This window comes from Delphinapterus leucas, chromosome 2 (assembly GCF_059928025.1).
Source record: "Delphinapterus leucas isolate spDelLeu-1000000601 "Yukka" chromosome 2, BTC_Dleu_Yukka2, whole genome shotgun sequence".
Taxonomy (NCBI): Eukaryota; Metazoa; Chordata; class Mammalia; order Artiodactyla; family Monodontidae; genus Delphinapterus; species Delphinapterus leucas.
Window position 1 is genome coordinate 140,546,586 of NC_143130.1, and position 12,148 is coordinate 140,558,733.

The following is a 12,148-nucleotide window of genomic DNA, read 5'->3' on the forward strand; positions in this document are numbered from 1 at the left end:
TGCAATAAGGGGGCGACAGCGAACACGTATATGTATGAAGTATCGCTTAAAAGCATTTATTACCGTCGGTGTGTTGGGTGGTGACGGCCAAAGTGCGGCTGTGGTTAATCTACGTCGCAGGACCCTGAGCGGTTGGAGTCGCACTACGCCCGGACTCGTCAGTCGGATCACTGGGTACCTCACGCTCTAAAAATGGCGGCCGCGCCTCTTTCCACCAGAGAGCACTACCCCAGAGGAACGTCACGTCACCAGGGCAACGACGCTCTTGCGTAAGGGCGCGACACGGGTGAAAGTTCAGGGCTGACGCTGTGAACCCTGACGCTGCGAACCCTGGCGCCGCGTCTGGGCCCAAGGCGAGGCTGGAACCCAAGCGACTCCCAAGGTTTTCGGCCAGGCGAGCGTTGGCCCGGGCCTGGGAGCGGATGAAGCGCGCCTCTCCCTCCACTCGGCCTCGCCTGGCGGGCCGGAGGCTGGACGCCCAGACGCGACCTCAGGCTGAGGGGCGGGGCGAGCCGAGCGCCCGGCCCTCCCCAGAGCACGCGAGCTCCGTTCCGCGGCGGGTGGCGCTCGCTGGAGTTGACGTTAGCCATGGAAACGGGGAGCGGGTCGAGACGTCACCGCGGTAAGCTGGTTGCCCCGGCCGCCACAGCTCTTCTGCCTCCGCGTTCGGACCGCAGGCAGCCTCCCGGCGGGAGCGCCCTATACGGGTTTACCTGCAAAAACGCAGTCCCCGGGATGCCTTCGCATCGCCTCTTCCTTCAGGTGACTCGAGGTACGTTAGATCCCCGACACCCACCTGGGAACTTCTTGGTAGCCTTAATTTCCAAGGCTGTGCAGAGTGATTATTGCACTTTTTAAGACGTGAGATGAGCTCAGTCGCTAGAGGCATCAATCTGGTGTGATTTTAATTTTCTTTCGTAAGGCAGCGTTAGCCCGTTGAGTTTTAGCATTTTATTTCTAAGAGACACTTGCGAAATGGAAAATGGCCCTTTCAGTTTTAGTTTAGGGATGGCTTTGTTATCCCAATAAAGTTTACACACTATGCCCCTTACTACTGTGTTCATTCTCTCTTTTATCTCCCCTTTTGCCCCATAGTGGTCAAATCATGGACCCCTGAACAGGAACAACTCTTTCCCCACTGATCTGCATCCTCTCTCCACAGCCCGCTGTTTATCAAGGGCCAACATTTACTTCAATGAAGTCTACTCCATCAGAAGTCACTTATCAGGCCTCTGAATTGATTTTCTCTCTTATTCAGCTGTATAATATTAGGTGGATTTTTCCTTTGTTAGCTCATTCTTGCATTTAGGGCAAAGACCATCCTTTATATTATTGAGTGTCTACTACCACCTATGCCAAATTTCCAAACCGTTATCATAGCATCCAAAGCCAGTTCACACGTTGCCATTTTAGTAATTCAACTGTTTGGGCACCTGACCATTGCTTTAAAATCTCCTACTTAAAGAGATGCCTGCTAGTTATTAACCACCACAGAAAATACCACGTTGGGGATTTTTTCTGTTTCTTTTTCTTCTGTAAGAACTTTATTGAGATAAAAATTCACTTTCCATACAATTCAATTTTAAAACATGTTCATCACTCCCAAAAGAAACACTGTACCCTTTAGCAGTCACTCTCCCTGCCCCCAGTCCTCACTGTATCCACCAGCCCAGGCATACCCTAATCTGTTTTCTGTCTTTATAGATTTGCTGGTCCTGGACAATTCATATAAATTGAATTATACAATATGTAGCCTTTTGTGATTGGCTTCTTCCACTTAGCATTCTGTTTTCAGGGTTCATTTATGTTGTGGCATGCATCAGTAATTCAATGTCATTTATAGTCTATTACTATTCTATTGTATGGATATATTACATTTTATTTCATCTGTTGATGGCCGTTTATGTTGTTTCCATTTTTTGGCTATTAATAATATTTCTGCTATGAATGTTCATGTACAAATTTTTTTGTAGACTTATGTTTTCATTTCTCTTGGGTAAATACCTAGGAATGAAATTGTTAGGTCATAGGGTAACTCTATGTTTAGCCTTTTGAGGAACTGCTAGACTGTTTCCAAAGCAGCTGCAGTATTTTACATTATCACTTGAGGGTTCTGATTTCTCCATAAACTCGGCAGTACTTGTTATTGTCTGTCTTTCTGGTGGCCAGTCAAGTGGATTTGAAGTGATATCTCATTGTGGTTTTGGTTTGCATTTCCCCAATGAGTAATGTTGTTGAGCATCATTTTGTGTGCTTATACTGGCCATTGGTATATTATCTTTGGAGAAATTCAGATCCTTTGCCCATTTTTAAATTATTTGTTTTTTCATTATTAAGTTGTAAGAGTAATGTTGTTGAGCATCATTTTGTGTGCTTATACTGGCCATTGGTATATTATCTTTGGAGAAATTCAGATCCTTTGCCCATTTTTAAATTATTTGTTTTTTCATTATTAAGTTGTAAGAGATTTTTCTATATTCTAGATATAAGTCCCTTAACATATATATTTTTTGCAATGATTTTCTCCCATTCTGTGAGTTGTTTTCACTTTCTTCATGGTGAGAACCTTTTCTTTTAGACACTTTCCTCACTTGTGTTTGTTTATGTCTTATCAAGCAGTCCTACCTGCCATGGCCGCGCTGGCTTAGCTAACAAAAGCTTCCTATTTTGACATTTGTAGATTTCTCTTAGGTCCACCTTCCTCGGAAAACCCATTTTCCAAACTTGTCCTTCTATTTCTTAATTCATAAAAGAAACTTTCCTTTCATATGTCAGTAGCTTGGTGTGATTGAAAAACTCTGTATTCTTCCAGCTGACATGATGTGTTGGTTCAGTCACTTAATATCACAGGTTCTCAATTTTACTTTCTGTAAAATATATTGATTTATTTCTGGTAATTCATGTGAGTGGTAGATTTCATTTGCCTGATACTTGATTTTGAAGGAAGAGCTTATTAATCCATTTGAATTTATAATGGCTAAGATGTGTGAGCTGTGGGAAGGGTAGATTGGGATAGGAGCAGAAGTATTACTGGCAGTGCTGCACATTTATGATGCTCTGATGTGACCTTTGGCTATTTCCTACCATCTTAGTTTTCTGTAAGTAATGGAATGCTATCAGTTCATGTTCTAGTGTTGTACATTTGGGAAGTGTGAATCATAGAACCAACAACTCATCATTCCACCTGGGAAGCATTGCCAATACATAATCTGCAATAAATAGATCCTTTGAGCTATCTAATCACCCCTCCCATCCAGTCAGAGTTTTCCCTACATACCAATTCCTGTGAATTTACAGAAAACTCTTAAATTGAAAGACCGTTCAAAATCTGGAATTTAAAAAATTACCATTTTGTATAGCCAAAGAGATGTTAACGTCCTTGTTCTTTTTAGGCACTTGGGTAGATTTTCCTTTTACTGGTAAGGGAGGAGTGTGCTTACTATATAATCGATAAACTAAAACATGAAATGTATTTTTCATCTTTAAGCACCAAATGTCTTTCAAAAGACTCTTCAAGAATCTAGCTGTTAATCCATGGCATAGCATTTGGTTCAGATTCCATAGAGTATTTTCATAATTACAGGGGTAACTATCTTTGCATCTGTAGATTCCTATTAGTACCCTCAACAGTTAGTACTTGGCTATCTAAAAAGTACATATATGTGTTCTGGTGATGACAGATGATTTCTATCCAGAGTAACTGAGAATTAAGTTGTTTCATATCTTGCCAGATTTAGTAAAATTTGACAAGTATATTAAAACATAATAAGTTTCCTGAAAGTACAACAAAACTATAGTTGAGGTACAGTGCAGAAGTGCTCAGTAAATATGTGTGGATTCAATATCACCTCACACCTGTTAGGATAGCTGTTATAAAAAAACAAAAGATAACAAGTGTTGGGGAGGATGTGGAGAAATTGGAAGCTTCCTACTGTTGGTGGGAATACAAAATGGTACATCACACAGAAGTAGCACAGTGCTACTGAAAACAGTATGGGGAATCCTCGAAAAATTAAAAATAGAACTGCCATGTGATCCAGCAATTCTGCTTCTGGGTATTTATCCAAAAGAATTGAAAGCAAGGTCTTTCAACATATTTGCACTTTCATGTTTACTGAAGCATTATTCATAATAGCCAAAAAGTGGAAGCAAACCAAGTGTCCATCAGCTGATGAATGGATAAAGAAAATGTAGTGTATACATAAAATGGAATATTAGTAAGCCCTGAAAAGGAAAGAAATCCTGCCATATGTGACAACATGGATGAGCCTAAGACATGGTAAATGAAATAAGACAATCATAGAAGGACAAATACTGCATGATTCCACTTACATGAGGTATCTAAAATCATCCAAGTCCTAGAAACAGGGAGTAGAATGATGTGCCAGGCACTTGGGGGAGGAATAAATGGAGAGTTGATGTTTAACAAGTTTTAGTTATACAAGATAAATAAGTTCTAGAGATCTACTGTACAACATTGTGTTGCTAGTTAACAATACTGTATTGTACATTTGAAAATTTAAGAGGGTAGATCATATGTTAAGTGTCCTTGCCATAAAAAAAAAATCTAACGTAACAGAACAGAAAATAAATGTGTGGATTCAATGAATGAAATCAACCAACAATAAAAAAAATATGCTAGATTAAAAAAAAAAAAAGCAACCTTTGCTAACCAAAATCAGGCAATTGCTAAAACTTCTATTTCTAGGAATTCTTTTTGCCAAATTTAGAGAACTATAAATTCAGTATAATCCCCCAAAACTGCCACTTTTTGTTATCTCTTTCTTTGTTTTAAGGGATTTTCAGTCTGATATACTGCATGGTTACTGAGTTAAAGTTTTGGTAACTAAGTACTCCTTTCTAGGTCATTGCTAAATTGATCTCTGTTTCCTACCCTTTTGGATAATGGGTAAGAAATGTGGCTCAAATTCCAAAAAAAGTAACATTTCTATGGCTATTTTGTTGTCCTGCTTTCAGAGTAGCATATGAAGAAAGCATATGGCCTAAATGATTATTGTGATGCCACCTTTATCCCTTAAGTTCTCTTTTCACAGCTTAAAAATTTTTTTCCCTAAGCCTTGAGCCATTTTTCATTTTAACATGTTGGAGGTAGCAGCCATATAAATGCATCAATCTGTCTTTAACAGTCTTTCAGAGCATATGCCAAATTCTCATTCAGGGAGTTAGTTTTTTTTTTTTTTTTTTGTGGTACGCGGGCCTCTCACTGCTGTGGCCTCTCCCGTTGTGGAGCACAGGCTCCGGACGCGCAGGCTCAGCGGCCATGGCTCACAGACCCAGCCGCTCTGCGGCATGCGGGATCTTCCCGGACCAGGGCACGAACCTGTGTCCCCTGCATCGGCAGGCAGACTCTCAACCACTGCGCCACCAGGGAAGCCCCAGGGAGTTAGTTTTAATTATTCTGATTTTATTTTTTCACGCTACTAATCTGGATTAGGACTTAGAAGATCTCTCTATAGAAATGTAACTGTCATTTCATACAAATAAAATATTTTTGAACTATTCCAGGAACTGTAATTAAAGTTTAAGTCAAACAGTACCAATTTATCATAATTTTTGCCTAAATGAATTTACAATATCTGTCATGTAATCCTCTTTTATCCTTAAAATACTAGAAAAAACAACCTGATGTACTTGCTATCAAATTTCCATAATTTTTTTTCTTGTGTACCTTTGTTCATGACATTCCTCCTTAACTGGTATATCTTTTTAACTCTACTTCACCTACCTAAATCTTTAAGGTTGTGATTGAAGCCCAGGCCGATATTTCTGAAAGCAGTTTCCATAAAACACTGCACACATGATCTGTTATTAGATATCAAGGGAAAAATGGGTTCCAAGGACAAATAAGTTTGGAAATCTCAAATGACATATTTTAAGCAGATTTGCAGTGGTATTTTTTTTAACTTGAAGATGTCTCAGAGTCTTTAGTATGCTGATATCCATTGTGACTCTTCAAGATTGCAGTCTGGTATATAGTTTCTCAAACTTCTTTGACCACAGACACCTTTTCAAAAAACATTCTGTAGGGCAAACAATCCTGTATCCTTCAGCCTTTCTTTTTATATTCCATTAAAATAAATCGCCATCCCAGTGTCCTCCCCCATTCTCCTAAGGCTTCTTGAGGGAACTTATACCCTTCATACTTTTTCGTCGCCCTCACTTTATTATCGCTCCTGCCTTATTTTGCCTCTTGTGTCTGCCGTTCTTCCTGTTTTTCTCTCCCAGTAAGAACTAGTTGCTCCTTCCTGGTAATGAAGGAGATTAAAGTGTAGCATAAGACAAGGAGCAAATTAAAATTGGACTTCTCACATGTTAAAATCCTCTAGCCATTTCCTTCTCCATGGGAGAAACCCAGCCATGTTTCTCCCTCAGGCCCATCCTGCTCCAGTATTACTGGGATACTATACTGCTCTAGGCAAAATCTTCTCTGAGCCAATAGTACTATCATTAGACGCCATTATTTAGTCCATAAGAAAAATAAATGAAGATACTTTCCAAACATTTAAAAACTGGGAATAAAGAGTTTATGGGTTTACTGTTTTGAATGGGGCAGGATATGCTGGAAGAAGTTTTCAAAAACAGTAAATAACATCCAACTTCCCTTTTAACAACAATATTTAATGTTGTCCAACTTTAATCATCTTACTTAAGCTATGCCAGTAATGTACTAAATACATGCCTTTCTGTGCCAAGGTACAGTATTTTACTAAATATTATGGAGAATCAGAAGTATCTCAAGATTTGGCCCTTACCCACAAATAATAGCAGAGAAAAGAAAAACATTTGAAAAGATAACATGTAAAGAGGTGAACAATACAAGAAATGCCCTCTGTTGATACATGTTACAAGATGAGTACTATGAACAAGCAATGTTTTTGATACACAGATAGGAGAGAGGCATAGTTTGGTCTAAGTGCTCTGCAAAATTTTCAGTATGGATTAGACTGAATCTTGAAAGTTGACTAAGATTAGTAATTATGGAAGGAAGGAGAAGACATCCTGGGCAAAGGAAAGGGTATGAGCATAGGCACCCAGAAGGCCACAGGATGTGTTTACAGGGCATAGGTTGAGAGTTCTAGAGGATATTTGGTACTTTAAAGAGGTGTCAAAATGTTATATGTAAAATACACACAAACACAGCCTAGTGAGTATGACTTTTGAAATTTTTCACACTTATACACACCGAATAACCATGTATACGGACAAGTGTGTGTACTTTTTTTTTCTAATACAAATGGGATCATCAGTGTGTTTATTGTACTTTGCAGTATATTGTGGGCATCTTTCCATGTTTCCAAATCAACAGTAGATCTTGAGAATATTCCACTGTTTGGAATATAATCACAGAGTATTCCATCAAATGGGTGAACATTTAAACTAAATTTACAAAAGACTCAGAAGTACTAAAAGGTTAATGAATATGGGTAGTAACATGCAGCTAGATAATCTAGTTTATAAGATATCTTCGATTTCTGGCTTCCTTTCCCAGCGAGCCATCTCACCTTGTTCCTCACTTGCCTCAGTGGAGAAGGAGGGGTCAGCTTTTACCTAACTCCCTGGGGAAATTTCAGGTACATCTAGATTCTTCAAAATGCTCAGGCCAGCCATCCAAGCTCGATTACCTGTCTGATAGTATCATCCATAGGTAATTGAAATCAGAATCTTTACCCACACTCATAGGAGCATGTCCTTACTTACCTATGGCTTGTACTGAACAAGCATATCAGCACAATACACTGACATCACTGACATCGGTACAGGAGATATGCTCATTCAGAGGGGAGGGAGGCAATCTTTTCATTTCCTGAGGTTAAACGATCAACCGTTAAGGTTCCATCTGGCCCTGTGATTCTGTTATTTTGTGAGTACTTGCAGGGCTGTCATGTGAGTAAAAGCTATGACTTTCTATATAGAGCTAAGGCTAGTAGCTGGAAGATATAAGACGATAAACATTTACAGTATAAAGAATTTCCCAAAAATATAGCAAGAGGTGCTCTAAGGTAGTAATTCTTAGTGATGACCAAAACACCTTTTGTGATACCCAAAAGCTCCCTCCATGGCTGATGTTGGTTGGGTAGAAGTGACTTGCAGAAAGACTCTTTTAAACTGATAGGAAGAAAGGTTACTTTAAGATGGCTTTAAATTTTTTGTGTGTGGTAAAACACACAGAACATAAAATTTACCATCTTGACCACTTCTAAGTGTACAGTTCAGTGATACTCAGTGCATTCACATTGTTGTGCAGGCATCATCACTGTCTCTCCCAGTGATTCTTTTCATCTTGTAAAACTCTATACCAATTAAACAGTAACGACCCATTCTCCTCTCCCCTCAGCCCATGGCAACCGCTATTCTGCTTTCTGTCTGTGATTTTGACTACTCTAAGTACCTTGTAGATTTATATAGTATTTGTCTTATGGTGACTGGCTTATTTCACTATGCATAATGTCCTAAAGTTTCACCCATGATATAGCAATTTGCAGGATTTCCTTCCTTTTTAAGGGTGAATAATATTCCATTGTATATACTAAATTTTGCTTATTTATTCATCCTTTGATGAACACTTGGTTTGCTTCCACCTTTTAATTATTGTGAATAATGCTGCTGTAAACGTGAGTATACAGATTATTTCTTTGATACCCTGCTTTCAATTCTTTGTAGTATATATCAAGAAGTGGAATTCTTAGATCATATGGTAATTCAATTTTTAATGTTTTGAGGAACTACCATACTGTTTTCCACAGCAACTGTACCATTTTACCTTCCTACCATCAGTGCACAGGGTTCCAATTTTTCCACATCCTTGGCAACACTTATTTTCTGGGTTTTGTTTTTTTTTTTGATAGTAGCTATCCTAATGAACATGAAGTGTTATCTCATTATATTTTGATTTGCATTTCCTTAATGATTAGTGATGTTGAGCATCTTTTCATGTACTTATTGCCATTTATACATCTTCTTTATAGAAATGTCTGTTCAAGTTCTTTGCCAGTTTTTGAATTAGATTGTTTGTGTTTCTGTTGTTGAGTTTTAGGAGGTCTTTATATATCCTGGATATTCACAACTTATTTTTTTCTCCCATTCTGTTAATTGTCGTTTGACTCTGTTGATAGTGTCTTTTGATGCACATGATTTAATTTTTGTGAAGTCCATTTTGTCTATTTCTTTTGTTACCTGTACCTTTGGTGTCATACCCAAGAAATCATTGCCACATCCAATATCAGAAGCTTTGTCCTATGTTTTCTTTTAAGAGTGTTGTTGTTTTAGGTCTTATACTTTAAAGCTCTTGATCCATTTTGAGTTACCTTTTGTATATGGTGTTAGGTAAGGATCTAACTTCATCCTTTTGCATGTGGACACCCAGTTTTCCCAGCACCATTTTTTGCAGACTGTTCTTTCCTCATTGAATGATCTTGGCAACCTTGTCAAATATTTGAATGTATATGTGAGGATTTATTTCTGGACGCTTTATTCTATTCTATTGGTCTATATGTCTGTCCTTATGAAGATGGCTTTAAACTTAATTTTTCATTTCTAACTTAGTATATGACCCCTGAGGTAATGCTTCACTAGCTGATCTTGTTAACAGGCAACTGTTTTTCAGAAACAGGAAAAGGGAAAGTTGAAGAGAACAGAATCCATATTATTTGATTCTTAGTTTTTTATGGCCCTTAAATGAAAATAATCTAGACTAAAGCATATATGGGTCCTTTTATTATTTCATGTTTTGCTAGTTCTGGTAGATTTTTGGAAACTGACAAGAGAAAGAGAGACTAAAAATTGAGGCATGAAGTGGTTTGCGTGTGGTAACATAGTAATAATATGCTTAATAATAAGCATGTAATCTGACTCTTGGAGTCCTTTGGTTTCCAGTTCATTGTCCTTCCTACTGCATGTTGAGCTGCCAGTGGCTTTTTATTGAAATGCTACTATTTTAGCAGGGTTTGACTTTTTGAATTATCAGAAAAGTTTACTATAATTGTTAAGTGATGTGACTAACACTTAGTATTTCTATTTTCCACTTCTATTTCCATTTCAATTCAAAGGAATTATAGAGAATATCCTTATTTTATAGAGCAGGGGTTGGCAAACTATGGCCCACAGGCTAATCTGGCCCATAGCCTGTTTGTATATAAATACTGTAAAGTTATATTGGAAGACAGCTACTAATATCCACTTATCTATGGCTGCTTTTCTGCAACAACAGCTGGGTTGAGTCATTGTAACAGAAAAATATTTACTATTTGACCCTTTATAGAAAAATTTTGCTCACCCTTGTAATAGAAAAGTTAAGAAACAAACAACAGAAGCACTCAGGGAAATGATCGGTTAAACCACTAGTAGATTTGAGTTGAGAGTACTGGCTTTTTGAACTTTCCTTTGACCTCAAAATCTGAAATTCCAAGTTTATCTAAGTTCCAGGTAAATTAATAGTGAATATGACTTTTTTCCAAATTAAAAAAAAAGTACTTAGCAACTATTTGTTTTGTGCCAAGTATGTGTCAGGCAATGGGAAGGAGCTAGAGAAGTGAAGTTACAAATCCTGCACTAGGGAACTAACTAATGGAAATATGGGATTTTTCTCCCTCATGTTTTAAGTATGATATTTTCAAATAGTTTTTTTTTCTTTTTCTTAGAGACTGCTGTGTTACAGAAAAGGATGTGACTTTCAGAATAATCCTGAGTCAGAAGGATGAGTCCAGATGTGCCTCTGCTGAATGATTACAAACAGGACTTCTTTCTGAAGCGCTTTCCACAGACTGTTCTTGGAGGCCCTCGACTCAATTTAGGCTATTGTGCCCCTCCTTACATATATGTTAATCAGATTATCCTTTTTTTGATGCCATGGGTTTTGGGTGGAATAGGAACACTTTTGTACCAGTTAGGCATCCTGGAAGACTATTATACAGCAGCACTTTCAGGTGGACTAATGCTTTTCACTGCATTTGTCATCCAGTTCACAAGTTTATACGCCAGAAGCAGATGGGTGACAGTGGAAAGAATGCTGACCACAGATATCTTAGCAGAGGAAGATGAACATGAATTTACAAGTTGTGCTGGTGCTGAGACCATCAAATTTCTAATTCCTGGCAAAAAACATACAGCCAATACCGTTTTTCATTCTGTTCTTGCTGGCTTAGTGTGTGGTCTTGGAACATGGTATTTGCTTCCGAATAGAATAACCCTGCTGTATAGCAGTGCAGGAGGCACTGTTCTACTATTTTTCTTTGGATGGATGACACTGTGTATAGGAGAATATTCATTAATTGTAAACACAGCTACAGAGACTGCAACTTTCCAAACCCAGGATACTTATGAAATCACTCCTCTTATGAGACCTCTTTATATTTTTTTCTTTGTTTCTATAGATCTTGCACACAGGTAATAAGTTATCAAATACTTTATAACCTTATTTTTAAGCATACATAGTAAGAGCACTCTCCTTAGTATTAAAAGAAAAGAATCTATGAATTAAAAGTCACCAAACCATTGGGTGATAGGTTGTTTTGATGAATAATCTCATAGGACTAATCTTTGTTAAACATTCATCCTAAAGCAGTAATTAAATCTTGTTGAAGAGTAAAAAGAAAACCCTTTATAAGATAAGATAAATAAGCAAAATTTCAATCCTGTGTTTTACATTAAATAAGGAGCTATGAATCTGTAAGATAGCCTGGGTGAAACCTGTGAAATGAGATGGAACTTTCCTGTGAAGGGAAAATAGAGAATTTATACACATAAATGTTAATGCACAGATTGAGTGGATTTAAGATGAATAGAATAACTTATTTAATTTTGTTATAGTAATTATATAGAGTATTGATTTTTTTAAATCAATTTGCTATGGAAGAAAAATAGAAAATAGCAATTTTAAACAAAATTATTTGATGACTTCTTTTGCTTGCCTTTTCTAAATCTGACATTTCTTTCTCTGTTCCTATAGAGTGCAGCTTTCTCTATCACAGGTAGAAATGTACAGGCACCGCTTTATGGACTGAGTGTTTGTACCACCCCCATTCATATATTAAATCCTTAACCCCCAATGTGGTGATATTTGGAGATGGGGTCTTTGGGAGCTAATTAGGATAATGAGGGTGGGGCCCTGCTATGATGGGATTAGTACCCT

At 37.8% G+C, this 12,148-nt stretch overlaps 2 protein-coding genes across 4 annotated transcripts in view; one reads left to right on the forward strand and one right to left on the reverse strand.

The window, feature by feature from the left end:
• Nucleotides 1–12,148, reverse strand: part of LOC111173101 (uncharacterized) — a 161,045-nt gene that overhangs the window by 132,996 nt on the left and 15,901 nt on the right. For both annotated transcript variants that reach the window (XM_089907778.1, XM_089907779.1), the window contains exon 1: nucleotides 64–12,148. This exon is cut by the window's right edge and continues 15,901 nt beyond it. In XM_089907778.1, coding sequence (XP_089763904.1) covers nucleotides 246–590 — 345 coding nt within the window. In that variant the 5' untranslated portion in view covers nucleotides 591–12,148 and the 3' untranslated portion in view covers nucleotides 64–245. The remainder of the gene's footprint in view (nucleotides 1–63) is intronic.
• Nucleotides 1–12,148, forward strand: part of PCNX4 (pecanex 4) — a 43,035-nt gene continuing 30,887 nt past the window's right edge. Inside the window, exons 1-2 of one of the 2 annotated variants that reach the window (XM_022570444.3) lie at nucleotides 1–772; nucleotides 10,659–11,403. In XM_022570444.3, coding sequence (XP_022426152.2) covers nucleotides 10,715–11,403 — 689 coding nt within the window. In that variant the 5' untranslated portion in view covers nucleotides 1–772; nucleotides 10,659–10,714. The remainder of the gene's footprint in view (nucleotides 773–10,658; nucleotides 11,404–12,148) is intronic. The other variant, XM_022570445.3, reaches the window with a different exon arrangement.